At 40.3% G+C, this 23,682-nt stretch overlaps 1 protein-coding gene across 7 annotated transcripts in view; it reads right to left on the bottom strand.

Annotated features, from left to right (window-relative positions):
- Positions 1-15,151: 15,151 nt before the first annotated feature.
- The window catches only part of ZNF521 (zinc finger protein 521), a 236,066-nt gene continuing 227,535 nt past the window's right edge, over positions 15,152-23,682 (bottom strand). For all 7 annotated transcript variants that reach the window (XM_017833380.1, XM_017833336.1, XM_017833345.1 and 4 more), the window contains one exon: positions 15,152-15,980. In XM_017833380.1, the coding sequence (XP_017688869.1) occupies positions 15,951-15,980 (30 nt within the window). In that variant the 3' untranslated portion in view covers positions 15,152-15,950. The remainder of the gene's footprint in view (positions 15,981-23,682) is intronic.

Here is a 23,682-nt window from a genome sequence, read left to right as displayed (position 1 = left end):
AACCATTCGGGATGCGGACCAAGTCTTGTGAAGATATATTTCTAATGGCAGAACCCTTTATCACTCTAGACATTTTCTGAAAATTATTGCAATCCAGCCTGACTATGAATCAGCGGTCATTAAATCTTACATTGTGAGTACAAGAGGCCAGATGATACATTTTGCCAAGGTCTCTCCAGTACTTGCTGGAGAGAGACTTGCCAGGAATGCAATGGCTCTTTAGGCTCTTTTGAGTGATGCATGTCACATACCACACATAAAAAAATGGTCGAGCACTCCATGTGATCATACCAAGCCTCTGAAGATTTCTTTGGCTCTTCAGTTGCTTAGCTCAGATTCACAAGTGGGACACAGCACTTCGTTCTTCAGCTTGCATGGAAATGCTGACTTGCTTAATTTAAGAATTATTGGTGGGATTTTTAGAAGGGCCTTAAGTGACTTATGAACATAAGCCCCATTGAAAGTCGAATCCTACTTTCCATAAATATCGACCATATTTCTTCTGGTAAAATGTTTCTGGCTCAAGGGCTTTCTGCCAAAAACAACCTGTCTCCATTTCTAGACAACTTTCACCCTGCATTTTTGATATGTGCAACGTCCCCACAGAGCACAGTGTTGCAGGTCAGGAAATGAGCATGGAACAAAGGAGCGTAGGAAGCACTGTCGGCTGTGTATCCGACCTGAGAGACAAGACATGGCGTGGCTGCGGCTGGGCTGTGAGGGCTGCAGCCTCCCTGGGACTCCAGCCAGGAAATTGCACAAAGCCTGGAGCAAGACACCCCCATTATTTTTTTCACACTGACAGATGTCCTTCTCTAGCAACCTGTCATGTTAGAGAAAAATGACAGAGGTGACAAAAACTGTCACTTGGGGATTATGGGCTCTTTCTCTAACTGGTATCCATTGTCTGTTGCCCTGAAAATAGGTGAGCTGCTGGAGCACAGGCTGTTGGCAGTAAGAGGCTGAGGACAGTGAAGCCTGCAGCTGGAAAAAATAGGAGGAAGCAGAAAGTCCTATGTCCTTTTCCTTTCCCCTTGCCCCTGCCTCTACTGGCCGTTCACTTCAGCAGCTGATTCTTCCCCTTCCATATATGGCTTGTTAAACATTTCAGTGACTACTGTAGCAGGAGATTTTCAGAGCGATTTGAATATCCAGATCAAACACCTGATCAATTCAGGTTCTTTTATCACAAACGGAAATTCAGGACAAGCAGACAGGGGGAGATTTCTAAAGGGAAAATGTTACTGTGTCATCCACTGGAAAAGGAAGTGTTTGCTAATGTCCTTCTGTGTTCAGGATCTCATCAGCACAGGAATTTCAGCATGGCCTCAGTTCCTGAGCCTTGGGCAGGGAGGCATTTGCTGCAGTGTTGCAGTACCTCCCCTCTTTAAAACAGATGGATATCACTTCTCAAGCACCTTTAATGGTACTTCAGGTTGGATTTCTCCAATATTGAGAGACTACAAGCAGTATCTTGCTTTAAAAAAATATAGGTCCATGACTTGAAATGTATGTGAAATGATAGTAAGGCTTTTGACATACAACCAATAAATCAAAAATAGCAAAACTACTATCACAGTGGGTAGACATGGTGTTCAGGGGGACAGTGGTTAAGAAGGAGTCAACCTTAGTGTGGACAATCTAGGGCTGTGAATACAGTAGATCAAGCTCTGATCTTATCATTCACATTGAGGTTCTGGCTGGAGGATGCTACAGGTCCCTCTCACCTGATAATCCAAGTCCTGTTACAGCAGAAATAAGAGCACAAGCCTGAGAGAGAGAAGGGAAGATGAGCCCCAACCATTACCCAAAGACTGAGTTTGGATCTCCCAACCCACAAGCCCACATGTGCCTCTGGTCCTATGGAGTAGATTGACCCTATGGGATTTGTTCCCACCTTGCTGAATGGAACAGACTAGAAAATATTGTTGAGTGATGCACTTCTGGTGAGCATAGGCTCATTCTCTATGGAAGAAAGAAAGGACGACTTGAGAAAGAAATAATGGAGAAAAAATAAACACATTTTTCTTGGTTTCTATTTTATTTTTGGAGAAGCAAATTACTACATTTCTGCTGTACGTCCTTAACAGATACCAGGAGACTTTTCAAAGGTTATTTTTGGAGCCACTAGATCTCATTCTTTCCTGGAGCCCTGGCCAGGTCAACAACTAAGAAACGACTATTTGTACCAGACAAGCTCTGCCTCTCAACCTCTGTGTCCTGTGGAGCAGGCACCATTGTTTAAAGAAGTCTAGCAAGGTCTGTTTTGGAGTTCAACTTGTTTCCTTGATTCCCCTTGGAAAGTGACCATATATTAATTGGTGACGATTAAAAAGTGACAATATTAATTGAGCTGCACAGAAACTCAGCCAGAAACTTCTGCTCTCCTTCAGGGAGAAGCCACGGAGACCCTGATGCCAGCTGAGGTCTGTGAGGTTTAGCAGGCTGCTAAACTCAAGGATTGGTGCCAGCTTTGTGCTGGGGACACCAGCTACGCCGTCAGCTTATGGCTTGTAACAATGATGTGGCACAGCACCTTCATGTGAGTGTTCCTCTATGCCGGGCCTGGGTGCCCGTGCATTCACATGTACTGCTTCAAGACTTGGTCTGTGCTGACGCCCAGCCTGAGAGGTGTCTAATGTAAGAAAGATGCGTGCTTGCATGAGTGATGCTGAAATCCCAGCTCTGCTGACAAAAGCACCTCTTGGACTTCTTGTGCAGCCACTGACACTGAGGAGTGCAGGAGGGGCCAAAATCTCACTTTGTTTCTTCTCTGAGAACTTTGGTCTTAAACCTGTAACCTGGGGGAGGAATATTCAAGCCGCTCCCTCTTGTGCCCTATATTTTTAACATATAGTGGGAGATTTCAGTAAGCCATTACTTTCCTTTTCCCCTCCTGTGCGATTAGTTTTGTGAAAGAGTCTGCCTATGACAGAAATAGTGATAAACACAAGTGGGTCCTCACCGGCTTCCCAAATGTGCGCTTGGGGCCAGCCTGTGAACCATTTCATCATGCTGATGAAGAGTCACAAAAGCAGCTTTTACCACCCTTGGTGGGAATGAAACCCCTGCTTCCGCTGCAGTGCACAGAGGCTGCTCCTTGATGGAAGCTGGAGCAATGGCGCACACGTGACACCACCTGACTGGCAGCTGTGGAAACAGATGCTCGGCTTCATGCACTCAAGGGATGCCCGCTTCTGTGCCGTTATGAATAGCTTGCTATTAGTGGCTGGTGGGATAAGGACACCATAAGCACAACACTTGCCATTAGGAACTGACTTTATTTTAATTCTCTGTAGCTGCAGCCTCAAAAAACTCTGGAAAAGGTTTTCCACACTAAGTTTTTATGCTTCAGCCTAGATCCACAGTCATGAAGCAGTTTTCTGGTTCTCCCTGTTCACAGAATATCATATTGTGTTTACTGCTGGCAGTGAACATTGGTTGTAACCATTGAGTCTGTGTAAATGTTTTAGACATAAGCAAATTCCACAGGTGGTTGAATTTTAGCAAACACCAAAACACATGTCTTCAAGGATTCAAGGTGCTTAATGACAGGGACTAATTAACAAAAGTAGCTGAAGAGATAAAACCAGCACTATCAACTTAAGGAAAGCAAGTGATCTCATAGAAGGTGATTATCAGTGGTTTTTCAAGTTTTATATGATGCCTCCCTGGATATAGACATCCAGATTCACATGCTGTTTTGATAAATGGAGCACAGAAAAAGGAAGTGTACACCTTCTCTCTTCATTGATGACTTTTGTCTCCATCTCAACCTGACCGATTTGAAGAGGAGGCAGCTTTCCATGCATGGGCTTTCCAAATTTCCATGAGGGAAGGACTGACTACTTTTAGGTTGACACAGCCTTTACCTGCAGGGTGCCAGCTTGCTGTACCTGATGCACTAGCGACCCTCACTCCCTCAGACTTGGATCCTGCACAAGAAGAAGCTCTGCTGTGTCCAGGGCACTAAAGATGGTATGAACCTGCACATGCAGCTGTTTTCCTGATGCCACTATGCTTTAATGCAGAACAACAACTGTATCTGAAAGCCCTGCCTCGTACATTCATCAGCCAACCTTGGACATTCCCCAGGTATTATGGCTATTCTGCTACCAAAATCTGAGCATTGCAGAGAATCCTAACCTCCTTTTTTTGGTTTTTCTGGCTTCTCTCTACTCTACACTTGTCATACTATACTATGATTTCCACACATTAGAGGACAGGATGAGAAGTCTCTGTAGTGTTTTTAATACAATGCAAGGACAGTGGTTTTCTCATTTTCAGTTCAGGCTTTGAGGGAAGATACCCTTCAATGGAACATATCCTGATCCATCTGTGATGAATGCTGTGGACCTGTTTATACAGATGTTTGTACAGTGTCAATTAACTATAATTATTTATTGTATTCCAAATCAGCTGCAGCATGGCAGAGATTTGCTAAGTGATTACTGTTCTTCGGAGATGCTGTGAACATTGGTTTCTAAAGTACAGGTGAGACCCTGCATGAATAGATACCAAGGAAATTCCCCTGCAAAAAGTGAAAGATGAAACAGTTTCTTCTTAGCAGCCCCATTCTGGCCTCCACTAACACCGCAGACATAGGTGCCCTTAACATGACATGTCAGTGAGGAATTTTAGCATGAAACGTACTACAGATGGGTCAGAGAAGGTACTTTTTGCACATCTTCTTTATTTCCAGTCCTCCACCTCATCCAGCTCTCTCCTGCTTTTAGCAAATGTTATTTCCTTTAGCTTCATTGTGTGGGTGCTGACAAAATGCAGACCTACAGCAATGTTTTTTCCACTTGGGAAAATTGGGAAACCTGAATTAAGTCTTCCCTGTTGATATTTGCCCTGTGCTATGCTTGTTTTGTTTTATTTTTATGTAGCTCACAGCTCTGTTAATTCAATCACATTTACTTCTCCTGCTCACCCACAAGCAGTTCACCATTATCAGCTTCTTGCTTGCTTACAATCTCTGTGTCACCGTCAGCTGTATGAAGCTCATTCTTTGCTTCTTCCACATTAAAAGCATTTTGGAGGGTTTACATTTTTTGTTCAGATTTACATCCTCATATAGCTGCTGCTATCCTGCTTTCATATGGGCGAAGAGATCCTTGATTATTTTATTTTATTTTAAATTTCATCTGATAATTCAGTCGTATGGATCAGGCTAGAAACCCTACTTTCATTTTCCTGGAATCAGGAGGATGTGAGAACAGTGGCAGTTTGGCTACACGAAGGGTTCATGTAGCCCTTTGTCCTATATGCACCGATCAGTGAACAACGGCTTTTGCCAGCTGCAGTGTTTTGCAGCTCATGGTCCCCCTCATCAAGCTGGTACTTTCATATTTATTACCTGATCATTTTGTTCCATGGATTTTCCTAATGAAGTTTTTTTAACCCATGTAGCCTTTTAGCTTCCACCTTGTCCTGTGGTAAGGAGTTGCACAGCATCGCCACATTTTGGGTGAAGAAGTGCCATCTTTTGTTTGTGTTCAACCTGTTAGCATGTTGCTCTTCCACCAAGGTACAATTAGTGATGTGCTCTATCACTTGTGCCACTATAAGCTAAGAAAAGAAAAAAAACCCTCCATATATTTTATCGTTTTGGAACAAAACATGTCAGTTTTTTAAATAAAAATAAAGTGGTCCATAATGAATATGATGTGAAGTGTAAATTGCAAATCACAGCTGACAATTGAATGCCTGAAAATCCGATGTTGCAATTTTTCCTCTTTCTTTAAGACCTTTGAACAAATCATTGGGGGCTCACAACATCTGAAAGTGCTTAGGTGAAAGTGGCGTGAAGAGGCGTGATCAAAGCCATTTTCATAGCAGACATAAAAATCATAGCATATCTGACTTAAAATAGGGTAAGCAAAACCTAACCTGCCTGCTGGAGAAGATTCCATTGAAACTAGTTTTAGCTATCATGAGGCTCAAGTAGCATGTTTGGGACGCTGGAGATTTGGATCTAAAGCAAACCCTCACCAACAGGCATTTAAATACGCTAGAGACTCTGAGTCTTGCAATGTTATGATGTTATGTATATGAAGAAAACTCACTTTAAATTATGCAGTCTGATGTTAGGATGAAGTTAAATTGCATACGAAATAATAATTTTCATTATCAGTTAAAAAATCACCCCACATTTTAAAAAGACGTTCATAGGCATCTAGCAATGTAGGTTAAATGAGAAGAAAAAAACCCAACTTTTTAGCAAGGTACAAAATAATGTGTTTAGCTTCAGGCATTCTTTAAACTGCCTCTTTTCTGAGAAGGGAACACAGATGTGTGAGATTCAGGATTTAGTTCCAAGCCAGTACTCTTAATTAACTTCAAATTGTTTAAATATATAAAATCTCAGGGCAGAGATGCGCTGGGCTGCACCCAGGTGTCAGTTGTTCCCAAGGTCAACCTGCAGCACCCTAAACTAATGCAAAGGGCAAAGGTATTTGCCTCATCATGACAAATTACTTCAGTGTATGTCTGTTCTTTGGACACATAAATAAGGCCAGAAGGGTGTTCATACTGGGAGGAATGCTTGGGATAGGAAGTAGGAATACTGCTTAAAGCTTGAAGAGCAAATGTGGCCACTGCTTTCAAATTATCCTGGGAATGACTGGGAGAAGGAAACTGGTACTTAGCAAAGACATAGGGCATCTCAAAGATGGAAACTGGTCCTAGACTATTGCTCTCGAGGGTAAGCGGTGGGCAAGGAGCAGTTAAGGAGACTGGGTTAGGCCAAGGGATGAATTCCAGTAACATAAAAAAATGAAACAGGAAAAAGTATTTTCAATGAGCTGAAATTCACTTTATGTGGTCTGTTCCATCAATGAAAAAGATACAGTGGTTCAGAAGTCAAAGGGGAGTTGAAAATGCCTGCCCGTGGCCCCAGATAAGGCTGTCTGCCTCAGCCCATGTCATTTGTTCATGCTGATTGTGCACTGCACCAATCCTGTGGGCAGCAGCACCAAGAGCAGGTCTGGGGAAAGTTAATATTCCTGTTGGTGGTGGTAGGTTTTAACAGTGTGCCACAAATAGCATCTAGAGCTTCCAGCTGAGCACCCAGGGTAAAGGAAAATATTATGCTACTGCTCACTCTATTGTGGATGTTGTCCTTACGTACCTGCTGGGGTTGAGGTCCTGAGGAAACTTGGGTGCATAAGCATATACGTAAGAGGTCTTTATCCTGTACATGGTCATTTGCAAAGAAATCTTCTGATTTATTGAATTTGTGACTAATATGGTTTTTTTGCAATCCATGCATTTGTATATACCTGCACGCATACACATACCCATAAACAAGCTTTTTGTACCCGATTTTTCTCCTGTATTGCACTGATAATATACCACTGTAACTTCAATAACTTCAGGAGACTTGCTCAGAGCTAAAAGTACTGTAAATGAGTGGATAATCAAGTCTACAGTGTCAGCCCTGAGTTTCTGGGCTACAAACAAGGAAGTGTCCTGAGGATGTATCTATGCTGAGTCCCATGCAGTGAGGAGATCCCCAAGCAAGCAGCTAGAGAGCAAGCTCTGGATGGCTGTGTCAGTGTGGTATGATGCTATTAATTAGTCCTGAGTTAATTAGCCCTTGTGAGAGGCAGTGTTAACCTGGCTGCATGGCTTTGGGGACCCTGTGTAGTGTCTCTGCATGGGATTGTGTTGTGTCATGCCTTGAGGATGTACCATTCCCTTCTGAACCAAAGTGAGGTCTGCCACATTTTACTCCTGTGTCATACGGGTGGGACAGGGGATTTTGGTGTGGAGGATGATCTGTGTTGCTCAGAGGAGCACAGAAGAAGACCACAGGGGGAAAGGAAAAGTTTGTGGCAGAGGTCTGTAGAGTGGGCTTGAGTTGCAGGGAGAAGTTGAGCAGGGAAGAAGCAGGTTGATTATTTTCTGTCGTGGGATTAAATTGAAACAGTCTCAAAACAAAGAAAATGAAACATTTTTTCATGCAATGTGTAGTTAAGAAACCAAACTCCCTGTGCCAATATTTTACGTGTGTTGGACATTTATACAGGCTCAGAAAGCTAATCAGACAAATAAAGAAAAAAGCCATCCAAAGCTGTCAGATTTCAAGACTAATTTAGGCTAAGCAAGTCTTTGGGCAGGAGTCACTTGAGGCGAGAAAACTACATCAAAGACAAATCACTACACCATTGCCCTAGTCTTACATTTTTTCCCAGACATCATCTGCTGGCCAGTGATGCTGCCAGACCTGGCTCAGAGGAGCGTTTGGTCTGTCCCAGGAGACCTCTTCCCAAGTGTCACTGAGCCATATATGTAGTGAATCTCATGGGTGTTCTTCAATCTCAAAGGACCTTCTTGTGGTTAACTTAAAAAAAATGTGCCTTCAATAGATGGCACAAAATGTGTTCGGCTAGTAGGCATGGCCTTGAAAGAGGTAGAGTCAGAATCATAGAATCATAGAAAGTCTTAGGTTGGAAGGGACCCTAAAGACCATCTAGTTCCAGCCCTCCTGTCATGGGTAGGGAAGCCACCCACTAGATCAGGTTGCTCCAGGCCCCAAGACTAGGACCACAGAAAAAAAATGATAATGCAAAATCAGGTATGCTGAGCAGGCTGATTGATATTTGTGAAGCTTCCAAAGCTCTGCTCCAGTCCTACATTCAAGACAAACAAATGAGAAAAGGAAATTCAGAAAAGTATGATAATTAGCAGTTGCTCCCTCAGCAAAGGCTTGAAGGTTTTCAAGTTGGCTCCCGCCTTTCTCAGCCTGACAGGAATCTGCCCAGAGAAACCATGTGTATTAAAAAAAATCTGTGTAATTTAACAACATTATTCATATGTTCAGGAACTCCTTTGAACAACCAAGTGAGTCAGGAATCTAATGAACAAACAGTTGAATGTAACCTCTGGATAACCTCTTAATCTTCTCCATTCCCCTTGAAAATCTGAGGGAAACACTAGAAGACAACAGATTGAAAAAGCCTAACCAAGGGAACTACTAGAGGACAGCTAGGAATGGGTGTTTCTCTTGTTTGCAAATTTTAGCAATTAAGAAAGTGTTGAAAGATTCTGAAAACATGTTATCACTGAGAGACGAGAGATTCCTATGTCAGACAGAAATAGGGTAGAAGACTGATCAGCTTTAGTTGATGATAAATCAAAACTAAATTCAGACTTCCCCCCTCAAACAACATTAAAAATGTAAGCTGTTGAATCTGAAAATGGGCAAGTCATTCTTCTTCTGATGCCACAGACTATGAATACCAAAGCAACACATACCATAATAACAAGGCACTGTAAAGTGTAGCTCTAAAATCCCATCTGATACTCCATATGTTGCAAAAGAAGTAAGAGTTTATGAAGGAGACACAGCCCACAGTGAGGCGAAAATGCCTGAAAGACTCTGGAGATGATTTTGTGGGCAGATATTACTACGAGAAGAAAAGCAGAAGTAAAAAAAGTCAGATATTGATTAGGAAAAGCTCTGAATAAGGTTAAAGACTTACAGATAACCCATTAAGAAGCTAACATCTAATCAAACCCACGGCCTTTCATTTTATGCCAGAAAACTAATTATATTGAATTAAGCCAAAAGAACAAAGATGTTTGGAAATAAAATATGTTAAAGGATAATGAATCCACATGAATCTTACATTCACCAGGAATGATGACCTAGCCACCAAATCAAATATGAGTTCACAAATGTAATTAAGAAAATCAAAATATTCCTACATCGATCATTAAACAATTAAAGCATGGAGAATAATGATAGAAATTATGGCAATCAAGAAAAAAGGAAACATCTAATTGCTATTTTCTGAAAAAAAAGTATGAATTACTCTGAAAGGTGGACATTGCCCTAAATTAAAAATCTCAGTATGCCTTTTGGCTTTAAGATGCTGTTGATCTCTGGTCTTATTGTCTGCAAAGACAGTTTTGTTTCCACTTATCCTCTGCCCATTATTTAAGCAAAAGGACATAATTCACCTTGTGGAGGTGTTGCTATACCATGGGGCAACATCATTTGATCTTGCCAAAGCCACCTGGCAAACAAAGCAGCATAATTTTGTTACTAAACTTCTAACCACTTTTCTAAAGAAGTATATCATTGGTCCCATAAGCAAGGATGAAGGCTGTGTGAGATCAAGCATCTAGAATGGACACAAAAGTTAAACAAGCAAACCAACAAGGAGATCATTAGATTAGAGACATCTAGTATTCCAGAGTTTACTGTTGGACACAGCCAACACAGTAGCCTGTATGGCCATAAGATTTTTATTGATGAGTGTCTTGGAACTGCTTTACACTTTAAATCTTAAAGCAAGAACTCTGCATTGCTCCCTGAGGTCCATGCAAAAGTAATGGTTTGGTATGACACTCAGCAGGAACCCATACTGCTGGCGAAGTCAACAGCACCATGTCTATAGCAGATTCTTTTCCAATAGCTCGGTAATTCTTATTTGTTCTGATCTGGGCATCCCATAGGATCACTGCCCAAGCAGTGAGCAGAAATAATCATGAATGTGTTTTGCTTTACACCATCTGCAGAAGTTTGCTGTTGAAAACACACTTAGAAAATAATGAATAAAAGAATCATCACAAATCATCCTGAACCACCTTAAGCCTACTTAAGTCTTACTTACAATCTAGTTGCATGCTTACAAGCCTACTTACAATCTAGTTGCATGCTCAAAAGAAAAATAATGGCACAGAGGAAATGCATTTTTCTGCAGAAAAGCAGAATTCTGTCATCCCTTTGTCCTGCATGTGGAATGGAATGGAATGTTCCCATTGATGTCTAAGACCAGATGAGTCAGAAAAGACATTTTACTCTTGGAGTTTTTATTCAAAAACACATCTAAGGATTGGAATATTACTCTTATAGATGATTGCTTAGTACAAAAGCCATCTGTTTTGTACTGGAAAATAAACAGAGAGCAAAATATCTCAGTGTATTTCATTTTATCCTTTACTAAACTGCATTTGTGTGCTTAACGTTAACCTTCCCATTCAAATGTCATTAGGTGCTAATTAAGATGTTGATATGCTGATTGTATATCTTGCAGTAGAGATGATTTGCAGACACTTACTAGGTGTTTATCAAACTCCAGCACACGTATTAGTTTAGCATGTGTGGCACATTTAATTTACTGAACACTGTCCCAGTTCTCCACTTTTTTCCCCCTAATACATAATGAGCAAAACACGGCAAGGTGTCAGGAATCATCTTGGAAGAAAAGTAACGTAAGTGACCTAGGTGCTCTTGTGCGAACAGCTTTTACCTCTGATTTCAATAAACCTTATTTAGAAACCTCTAAAACTATCCCAGCATATTAACAACAAAATGAATATGCCCTCTGAATTTGTCTACAACTTACAATGACCCACAATCAGGGACAGAAGCCTCTATAGTATTAAAGGTTTGTTTCAAGCAACTTCCTTGTTAGTAGCAAGAAGAGTTTAAATCAGAGAAAGGCAGTGATGATTCTGTTAATGCAAAAGCAGTTCTGCAACACAGGGTACATTTTCACAGGACTTTTTAATATAATTTATGAATATTTGCTTGCAACATAATTGTCTTTTCTGCTGACATTTTCAAAGCAACACTGTGATTTGTTGGGTCTCCTGAGAGTCCGAGTACAAAACTGATAATTATATTAAATATACATAGACAATAAAGAGTGTGTTTACATAACTATGCCCATAAATATCTGGTTGAACAGTCATTGTTCTCAAAACCCTTTTAAGCAGCTCTCAGAGGGATCCAATTCTAATGACATGATGGTTTAAAAGATGTTGCTCAGTCTTGTTCCATATTTAATTAACTTTCCTTTTTTAAACTTGTGATGGTGGAGACAATAACAAATAGCTCTGAAAAGAGAGCGAGCTTTGAAACATGAGTGAGACCTTGTCAGGCTTTTGTGTGCCACACACAGAAGAAGATCTGCACACAAGAGTTGCTGGTCGGGGACCGTCCAGTTCCTGGGGGACCACACTGCTATAGCAGTCACAGTTCACTACGACTAATAACACCAGCAACAACAATAATAATAATTAAAGAAATCTTCTGCATACAAATAAGGGAAGTGACATAGGGAGGGAACATGGATGTATTATGTGGAATTAGTAAAATAGGCCTAAACTTGTTTATTTTTTGTGCTGCTATAGAGCAGTGAAGCAAATACTTTAAAGAGAATGGCACATTGCCCACTAAGATGTAAAGGGCGTGTGAACATTAATCGAGCATCAGTGCATGACTGAACACATTAAGCAGGAATCAAGGCAACATTTCTAAATTCATGGACAGTCTTATTCTACAGAGTCCTTCACGTTGCCCCATCCTAGACAGGGCTGCTACAGCGACACAATATTCTGTTTTCACACTGAGCTATTTTTAATTGTCACCAATTATAATTCATTTACTTTTATGTGTCCTAGTTGTCACAATATTAACATTTGTAAGTCTTTCCCTTTGCAGGCTGTGAGAATCTGAAGTGACATCTCAATAAAGTGGGATTCAATCAAGGTGTGAATGAATTGTTAATCTTGTTATAAATAGAAAATGCCATATGTTGGTAAGGAAGGGATGTCTCTCTTTTTTTGGTGTTGAGGACAGTGGTAATGAAGTAAAGTGAGTGGTCATGGCAGAATCACTAATAAAGTCCAGTCACTGTGACATGGAGAGGACTTCAGCTTTCTACTTGCTATCAAGAAGGAAGGTATAACTATTAATGTGTCCTAAGAAGAGTTTTTGAAATATTCTTCAAGGGGTTTGTAAACTGACTCCTAAATCAGGGACCTCCATGTGAACTGAACCACCTAAAATGGATTGGAAAGTCTAACTTACAGGCAGGTAATCAGCTATGAATATGTGTCTGATAGTAGAAATTCTGGTTTTGGGTAGCTGAATCTCATAAAAACCTAATACATGTTTATTCCTGGATCATCTTTTGTTCAGATAAAGAATCAGTGCATTTCCTTGTAAATCCAGTGCTAACATATTGTCTGGGTAGATTGCTTCACTTCTGCAATATAAATCCCATATTTATATCTGCTTTAGGTCTCTGACATTTTCTAAACACAGCTTGGGCAAACAAGCAGAAGGACTAATTGTTTTATTAAACTATCACTTAGAGTAAAACTCATGTCCACTTGAAATCTTGGGAATAAAGGCAGTCTCAGAGGTAAAAGGATACCTTGTCCATCAATCTATCCACACAACCCTTGAACAGATTTATCCTTATACATTAGGTTAAGGGCATGAGGAGGGGCTTCTCTCAGCTTTTGCTGACCCAAGGCAGAGAAAGGCACACCATGAAATGCACACACACACACACACACACACACGCAGAGAGCTGTGTCTCTTCCAGCAGGCAAGATGATCTGCCCCTCCTGTTGATTTTTCTAAATGCTGTGGTAATTCCCCAAGTGATACTCAGTTCTCATTGGGAAGTTCGGATATCGTCCATAATCTATTTAAACAGCTATTTAGGTATCACTGAGAAACCTGTTACTTTGGAAAAGGTAAGAGGATTCCAGCACTTGATACTAGCAGCCAGCTCTCAGAAGCCACCTGGGGCTGCCTGTGGCCACAAGACTCCTCTATTCCCCTGTGCTGACCTGAAGGGACAATTGATGCATAAAGCCTTCATCTCATTCACTGTTGCTCTGTTTACTGTTCCTTTATTTACATATCTAGAAATTCAACATCTTTGAATGTTTTGCAAGCTGTCATGACATGAGACGCTAGTAATAGGCTATGTTTTGCTTGCTAACATATTTTTGACATATTTTAGCTTTTGATTATAAGATTGCATCTTTCCCAGCTACCATCTGTCTCAGCTCAGTGGCACTCTGGCATTTACAGAAACAGTAGGGTGTAATATTTCTTATATACTTGAACTCTACTAGAAACATGTTATTTTCAGTCTTAACCAATATGTCACACTTTCACACATGAAGGCTGAAATGTCTTATATCCTTTAAGGTATCTGTCAAAAATAAAGAACATATCATCACATTCAATTTGGCTGAGATGAGTAATATATTAATGAGAATAAGAATGGGAATGGTTTCTGACTTATAAATAGAACTGGCATTTTACAAGCCTTGTGTATTCATGTCTGCATTTATCCTTTTGTCAGCACAAATGAGATATTCATATAAACCCCAGGAATTTCTTTCTTGTATTTAGCAAAATCTGCACAATATTTTCAAAGCTGGAGTTTTAAACATGACATATTTTTTCTTGGAATATCTGGTAACCAGAAACTTTCTGACCTTACTTCTTGTGTCTCCATCTGTAAGTCAAATTGTGACATTCAGCAAACTGGAAATCACACTTATATACACCCTGACAGCACTAGGCAAGTAACTCCAGCCATTTGTACTTGTTGTGATGTGCAGCTCTTAAAGAGCAGTATTTCAGCTGGTTTCCATGGAATAAAACCACCAATTCCAGCAATAGGATAAGATAGTAAAATAGCTGGAGAATGTTTTTTTGGTTCTCTTTTGTAGGTAAGCTGGAATAGTGGGGGACAGAGGTAGGCAAGGAGAGCTTTTATCCCCTTCTTCTCTTTGAAACTGCAGGGAGTCAGCAGCCAATTCAGACCTGAGTGAAGCTGTGAGGTCTTGTGACAGCTTCCCCAGGGCCATGGTACTAGTGAGCATCATGTCGCAGTGTGCACCACCTCCAATTCTGCTACCCATGTCAGAGGGTGAGGGATGTCAGGTTAACAGCACTACTGGCAGGACTGTGGTGGCTCTGTGGTGTCATCAGTACTAGACCCAACTCATTAAATAATATCACAATGAAATACACTGATAATTATACACAGAAGATGTGTGGTGACCCCTCTGGCAACCAACATGTCAAGTGTACAAGTATGAAATTGTTGAGATAGCCAGATAGAAGAAACAAATAAAGCCACAAAACAGCCAATATTATCCTCAAGCACACATTGCTTTGCAGTGGGTCAGCAGATCTGTTTGTCCCATTGCATTTATTTAAATGCCTACCTTTGAGAAAAGCAACCTGTTTCTACTGAGCAATGTATAGATCCTGATACAATGGAATTCCAGATCTTGGTGGTCCTTTAAGTAATACAGCAGCAGTAATAATGCTACTTTCCAAGGAAAAAGACAAGACACAAAGCACACTCACACATAATGGTAAATTGAATTTATTTCCTTTTGGAAAACAATTCCAGTAATCTCCAGGTTCGGACCGCAGAGTAAACATTAATAACAGTAACATACAGGTTAGTTCAACTGATTCAAGAATTTGGCCATGTGAAATCATCAAGGAAAGTCTTGAACACTCAAAGCTTCAAATGGTATCCAGGAAAAAAAATTCTTTGACAAACTACATAACAACTATTGCATATATGGTAATGCTATCTGTCATATCGCAAGGCTTACAAATATATATACGGGCCTTATTCAACTGTGGGTTCCTGCTCTGTGAGAAAGAGTCTCTTCATATTTTTTGCAAGAATCTTCAGCAATAAAAAATAGTCTTAGATTCATCCGTTTGTATACCAAAAGAGAGATTTCTAGACTGAAGTTTAAAAGAAAGAGAGGTCAAACAGAGCTGTAATGGAACATAGCTATTACCCTCTCCCTTCTCCTTGAAAATGACATTTTTCTTTAAGCTATTTTTTCCCCCTCACACAGTATTATTATTATTTGTATCTTTCTTGAATAGGGCCCAAGTCCACTTGTCTTTATAAGACCATTTTAGTATCAGACAACATAATACATGTGCAACACTTTATATACAGGAAGTCTATCCGGTGCTCAAAAGTTCAAACACATGAACATCCAACAGTTTCGATAATACAAGTTTTATGGTACAATACAATGATTCTGAATAATATACATTAACAATGAAAGTTTCGTGCAAAGAGTAAAATGTGTTCCCTTTTTGTGCCACAAAGAATTCTGTGGAAGAGACGGGCCTTGCACTAACTGCTGTGCTGGGTCATCGTATGATTCTGTAACAAAAAACAAAAGAAACAGCTTAGTCACAGGACAGGCATTTCTGTGTGAAAGAAGGATGCAAAAACAATTCTTCCAACATATCTTGCAAAATGATGGACTGGAAAAAGAGTATGTTCTACCCTTCCTTGTTTATGCTATCCAGAGGCAGCGTCATTATGGAGCAGAGCAGTTTTCTGCAGGTGTTTCACACCAGTATTCTTTCCATGTGCCACAAGAAGGGCAACACACTCTCTCCAGGTAGGGTCTGGGCTGATGTGCCCCAGTGAAACTGCAAACCAGGTCAGTGGTTCTGGTGTCTGCTTTCATACAGCTCATGGTTTATGCATTACAAAAATGAGAAGTGCATTTGTCATAAAAGACCTTTGCTAACTGGCCTGTGCTTCCTAGACTGTGGCACCACTTCAAATGCATTATTTCATTAAAACCTATTTCCCCCTACACAGTATGGCACAATATATTCTGGTAAGAGTCATTCTGTGCCTAGCAGAGAGCTCAGAGACTGATGAGAAAACAGGAGGGGTTGCCACAGCCTGCCCTTCAGTCACCAAAAACCACAGGTATTTTTCCTCAAGTGAAGGCAGAGCCTTATGTGAGGTGAGGTCAGCATGGCCTTTGGAGTCTGAAATTCTCCTTACCCATACAAGTAATTATCAAATCAAGCAGCAAACACAAGTTTCACCTTCTTTCCTACCACTGCTCAAATTGAGTTGACCACTTTTAGTAAGATGCTATTTTGCTGCCTGTACTGGCTCAGATTCTTCACAGGCATCGAGGTAAGAGCAAGGAACCAAACCAATACATGTTAAGTTTTCTAAAACATACACAGGATCCATAGAAAACTAGAAAATGTCTGTGAATGCTACTTCTCAGACAACATAGCAGCCACTGATTAGTGATGAATTTTCCCCTTAGTAATCGGGCCAGATTTGGGCCAGTGACCCAGAGGGCAGGAGTGTCACATCCCATGATTTCCTCCCAGACCATCCAGACCCTTCACTCTGCTTTATTAAGTTAATCTGTCTTTAAACCTCTTTGGACTAACGCACTTTAAGATGAACCTGTTCCCACAAGACAGTCATCATTTACAACAAAGTGAACATCTACTGAACCATACCCTCCAGAGCCACCCATGAAAGGGCACATGAAAACTGCCTCAGTGAAACGAATGTGAAATACAGCGTGACTGCAGACCAGACTGAGAGTTCTCTCTCTCTTCCTCCTTTTCTCTCCCTAAACTGTGCACGCACACAAATAATAGTTCATGGGACATTTGGCAAGGAAAGGACCTTACAGTAAGACTGAGGAATTTTTAATGTAGTGCCATTCTCAAGATTAAAGGAAAATGACCCAGTGACACTCAAAGATGCAATTTCCAGATGTGAATACAAAATGATTTAATGCTGATGGCAGGAATTCCAGACTGTCCAAGGCCAGAGAGTGTTAAAAAAATACACTCTGCCACTTGATTTCATCTAGCTTCTCATCCTTCCCATAAAATCATTTCAAAATGCTGTAAAGCAGTAACAACAGCTGCAGCCAAAAATGTTGGCTGGTCACAGGTAATGGGCTCTGACTTTAAACCGCAAAAGCAAGGAAATTAAGATTTAAGCCTGACAGTCAGCCCTTTTGTCATCCTGTTGTGTCCATTTATTGCAGCACTTACAACATAACACCACAGGCTTATTGGAGACCCTGCAGTACCTAGAAACAACAGGACAAGTTAAATATGGGGTGGCAGCCTGAATTCTGATTTTTTCCTCTGCTTCTGAGCAGGTGAAGTCATATACCAATTGTTACATTGTAGACAGATATTTGGGAGGGTCTTTTGTTTCTAGTCTACTGAGAACAAGCACGTCAGTCATGCCCATTTTTTATTTCTCTTCACTAAGTGAAAAATGCATAATCAGTATGAGGCTGCATGAACAGTTGCCTATGAAGCAGTCAAAAAGTGTTTCAGAATTGCAGCTGTAACTCTTGCTGCAATGACATTTTTGATTAAAAAATTAAAAGGTCAAAATATGAAACATGACAAGGTCCAAATATGAAGGAGACAAAATAAAACACAAAGTAAGGAACTGACTTGCCCTGCTTTCAGTGTCCCTGACTCCCGTGCCCTGGTGCAAAATGAGATTCTCTAGAGATAATGAAGAAATAATAGAAAAAAAACCCCAAACATTGCAGAGAAGAATGAGACAGGGCAGGATATTAACATGAGGAAATGCTTTGAAGAGTTGAGGCCTCAAAAATACTTGTTGTAAACAGTCAAAACAAAATGCAGTTTCCAAAGTAATTAAGGCTCCCAAAACCTGAGGGACTGGGGAGAAATACCTATTTGGCTAAGTGGCAAAAAAATACAAAGTGGAAGGACTTCAGGAGTGTAACATCGACAAGACAAGCAGGTGAAAGATGGGAGGAGACAGATAAGAAAAGGAGGAAAATTCTGTAATCCCACAGAGAGCCATATTCCACTCCACCAAAAGCCATCTATTGGAGACCCCATGTCTAAGTGACTGAAAATTGCAAACATTAATCCCAGTTATGAACTGCTGTTGTTTTTATGAGGGGTGTTGTGTTTAAAAATTTAGGGCAAAAATTCTCCTCTATTATCCACACAGCAGATCTCGACTCTCATAGTCTCTCTGCCTTGTGTGCAGCGAGCTCCCCGCCTCTCCGGCAGTGAGAGTGCAGGCAGGCGGGGAAAGCAGAATTTGGAGCTCCCGCCGGCAGGGACGCGGCAGGGACACAGGAGTGCGGTACACCCAGGGAGAGCACAATATCACAGCTGACATCCCCTGTGCGGCTCGGAGAGCACGCTGCCCTTCACTAAAGACACACTAGACAAGCTTGGAACACGCCTCCTCCAGCAACTTCGACTAGTTTGCCCGAGTTTGGAGCAATTAGTGCATCCACTTGCCAAAGAGAAGTCATTTAATGAAGTACAGGAGCTATCATATGCTCCCCCTTCTTTGCCTCCCCCAAATTTGATTGCACATAAGCACATCTGTTTAATTATGTGGTAGTCTCCCTACAAAGCAAAAATGTCAATTTCCTGCTTAGCCATGGAAAGGGGAAAATATTTTTTCTTAATATAATCCTTCCTGGACTTCAGCAACAGCTGTGTTCCCATTTCCAAGGGCTGGGATCTCACGAGGAGAAACTAGTTTGCAAACACAAATGCAAGCTTTGTATGCACAAAATGGAGGAACAGTGAAGCAGGAGGTCTGTGTGTCATTGCATTTGTTACTGGCATAGACACAAACTGAACCAGGAAAACTCCTACATTCCAATTTCTCTGTTTCTGTGTTATCTGGAAAGCAGGTATATTACCTGGGAAAACCTGAATTCAGTATATTTCAAAAGCAAAATAAACTCTTAAAGTGAATTTTCCCTGTTCCTAGATATAATTATTTTTGTTAGCTGAATCCAGAATCCCAACCGTTATGCGACCTCCTATAAAATCACATGCCACGACTTTTCTGGATGAAAATGCTTTGGCATATCCCCGTTGTTAGTGCTGAGGAGTTAAAAACATGCAAAGATTTCAGGATAATATGGTGTGGAAGAATCTCCTTGGCAAACAAATATGAAAAGGTTTCTTTGCAGAAATGCTTGAGACAAAAGAGGTAATATTACTTGTTGTTTGGTGCATGCCTTTGTGTTTCAGAGGCAACATGAGAGGGAACAGCTAGCAAAAAGTTCCCACCCACAGCATCAAAATTAACAAACTAAAAAATACCTACAGATAGCCACAGACTCACTAGCCCATTAGAATCCTTAATGTGAACTGCGGTTGCACTCAATTTAAATGGGACTTCTGTTTTTTATGACCAGATGAAACAAGAGATGGCTGTACCTGACAAACAGTGCAAAGAGGGTACATGTGAAGAAATACAGAGATGAAATGTAGATGAATTATTTCAACAGATGGTAACAGTACCACAGCAGCATGTTATTTTTTCCTTAGTTCAAGAACACAAACATGAGTAATCAATCATCACTGATTAAGTAATTATGGTACCCTACATGTTATCACTTATCTGGATTCCTTTATCTGTGTATGTTACAGACTGTCTTGTATTTTTTTTGCATTAAAAAAAATAAAAATGCACCCCACTGCACTGCAATACAGTTCCAGGTTGTAAAACAGAACTCTGCATTACTATCAACCTTTAAGCGCTACAATTTATTTTTTTTTACACAAAAGCAATTGGTTTCCAACAGGCTGGATAATAAGTCTTTTGACCTGCATTCTTCTTTGACCCATTAAGGTCACCCCTGTGCTCGGGCATATAGCTGACTTAGGAAATGCCTGCAAGTCCTGCATTTCATCTCCTGCCCACTCAAAATAAAGCTTTCTTTAAATGTGTCTGTACGGGTCCCTGAAGACCAGGGAGGCATCCCTGTAGTGGGCAATGGAGGGACAGAAGCTTCTGCCTTTATTAATGAATGCAGACCATTATGAGTCTGGCTGGCTCCTGCACTGTTCCCAGAAGCATATACTGTACGTGACTTAAAATGCTAGAATATTGACACAAAGCGAGCTGGGCACCCCTAAGGAAAATTACTCCTTGGATATAATGTAGGCTCGTAACAGCTATTAGAGTACAAAATAAAACCCTCCGGGATCAAACTGACATATACCGCATTCTACCTACTCCTCAAACATTAGAAGAATTTCTTTGTGAAGGCATTCTCAAGGACAGCATTAAACTGACTTTTGTAGCAATCTGCAACAGCTTTTTGGCTTACAGCTTTTAGTACTAAATCTCTAGTTTGAATCAATATAAGTACTATATCTACCACATTAATCAATACATTTGGTTCAATACATGTTCTATTAAATTATACTTTCTAATCAAGATTTTCTGCTTCTCTTCCCTTCTTTTTATTCCAGCTTCTTACCCTGTACCACACTTTTCAAACTGTCTGCAGTTAAGAAGAGGATGCTGGGTTTTCCAGAACTGAAAGGGAAGAAAGAAAGGCTTGTGGAAAGGCAAGCCTTACAAAACCTAGCAGTTGCACAGTATCAACATGGTTTCCAGAACTTCGGTCCGATGCTTTGTTACTTAGCTGGTTGTCATGACCTCTCACGCAGAAAGCTCTGTATTGGTCACTGCTGAAATGCTATACCACGTGGAAGGGCAAGGGAGGAGGGAAAAGGAGTATTAAGTGGTAACACCCAAAAGAAATAAATGAAACTTATTCAGACTAAACTATATGAAAAATCTCTGAAAAGGTTATTTTTACACTGTCTCTTCATATTTGTGCTGCTTCAGTATTGCAGCACACAGTTTTTTGTCAAGGCCGCATTATATTGTGGAAGAATTCTTTCTTGGTAAACTGTAATATGATTATACTCAGGACTAAATCGATGAGGTACTTAGATTTGTAAGACACTAAGATTAAATACACATTATAAATTAAAATGTAAAAATATATTATTTAGTCTAGGTCTTTGGGGATATGTGAAACACTGGGACAGAAAATGTCTCCAGAAATCTGAGTGATGTACACAGTTACAGTAAATGACTTTCCCAAACCTGTGTTAGATTTGGTGGAATGTGGATATTCTTTATAAAAAAAAAGAATATGAAATTCAATGTCAAAATGATAAACATGTATATTGCAGGCATTCAAGGCATTTTTCACTGTCTTACAGATCACTTGCTTACAGTCAGTTTCTTTTTCCTGTCTCCATATAATCACTGTGAACCTGCGGAGAAACTGTTGCGTTTTCTTTTGACATTTAACATCATCTCACTCAGTGCACAATAATATAATACTTTCTAGATGACACTATGTCACCGTTAAAGAAAAAGGTGAAATAGCATAATAAAGGAGAAGAACAAGAATTCATAGAATTTAAGGACAGAAAAGACCCATTAGGGCATTTTCTCCACCCATCTTGCCAGTGTTGGATTATTGCCTATAGTGTAATTTCAAGTGTTTTGCCCAGTCCAATTTTAATTAGAGCTTCCAATGCTTCTCTTGGGAGACTATTTCACAGCTTCACAGACCTCAGGGTTAGTATTTTTTTTCCTGATGTTCATCCCAGGAGAGGAAGAGGCTCAGCCAACCCCAAATCACACAAGAAACCAAATCTGCATAGTCAGGAGCTGGCTTCAGTGGAATATCTGGGCCATTTCAAAGCATCTGAAAGCAGTAAACTTACTTTCAATGCCCCAAAACATTACGACCCTGACTCCACTGTTGCTGCAAGCAATTAAGAAGATTCTGTTACAGTGGCTTCTAAGGCTCAGTTGCTATATAGGTAAAAATGTAGTAATAGGTGGGATTTGGGTTCCCATACTAAGGGTGATGACTTCCATAGTCCACCTCCACTGACTGAATTAACTGCAGGTCAGGGACATATCCAGGTCTGTTCTATGATTCTAAAATCCTTAATTGTACTGACAGAGTACATTTCTGTATTTTTCACATAGGTGAAATACAAAAAGAGCAACTTCAGTTGATTTTTACCAACAAATGCTGAGACTACAGATTATTTTCCCTCCCAGGCCCCTCCCTTCCTTTCATAAAACACTAACCACAAAAAATTAACTTTAATTGCTTTATCTGAAATGTCTGGAACTAACAAGTGTTTCTGATGTGTTTCATCCCAGGAATTACAATGCTTCTGACTTGAATATATATTCAGATTTCAATGGTCAAATGGTGAGTTAGTGAGGGAGCTGGAAAAGAGATGATGTCTAATAGTTTTTCATAGGTGAAAAGTAGGAAGCCTAGTAGAGACTTTGGGGCTCTGGAGAAAACAGGAAAAATTCCAGACAAAATGTCCCTTCCAGCAGCATCTCCAGTACTGTAGTGCAGCTGGCAGAGCAGGAGGAATACCAATGAATTTATAAACACACTAAAGTAGGCATGGAGTTTCATCCTGGCCAAGTTTGATCAGCAGCATAGACCTAACAAAAATACAGCCTCTGAAAGTTCAGATTCCCAAGGAAATATGGATTTGATCTGAACTAAACCAGAGCTATTTCCACAACAAGGAAGGGGATGAATCCCAAGAGAATCTGTGTTCCCATAAATACCATTTATGTGTGGTGAGTTGATGTTTACCAGCTTTTGAGAATCAGGTCTGTTCTCAGACATGATGGCCAATTAAATGGTCATCTTAGGACATGACTGACCACTGTTGACAACAATAATTTAGGAAAGTCTACAGTGAATTGCAGTTATTCTACATGAATTGCAGTTATTCATATAAATTAGTTCACCTAAGTTGTGTGATTTGATATTAGATTAATGTCTCTGAAGTGGCATGACTGCTAATCAGATTTTGCTCTTTATCATATTTATGTAAAACTCTCAGTGTTATGGTTTTTCTACTCAAGCATTTCCAGCAGGACCAGAGAAAACCTACCCATAAAAACAATCTCAAACTGGATAGCATGTTCTCAGGGATGCACACTGAAAATTAAAACCAAACCTAAACCAAACCCAACCTCATGATACCTATTTTTCTTCAGAGACTTCCAGTAAGTCAGTAGTAAAATGTCAATGATTCCTTTTGGATTCATTACAATATGTAAGTACATATATCACAGACTTGTATGGAAAAGAATGACATATATTCCTGGGTACAGCAAATAAGACTTTTCACCATTGTCACCGGAAGAGAACAGACACAAACACCGATATCTGTTCACCATCCTTGCACCTTTCTCATCACGA

Source organism: Lepidothrix coronata, unplaced genomic scaffold, assembly GCF_001604755.1.
Source record: "Lepidothrix coronata isolate B3197 unplaced genomic scaffold, Lepidothrix_coronata-1.0 Scaffold6, whole genome shotgun sequence".
Taxonomy (NCBI): domain Eukaryota; kingdom Metazoa; phylum Chordata; class Aves; order Passeriformes; family Pipridae; genus Lepidothrix; species Lepidothrix coronata.
Note: the sequence above shows the minus strand (reverse complement) of the source record. Positions and strands in the feature narration are given on the sequence as shown.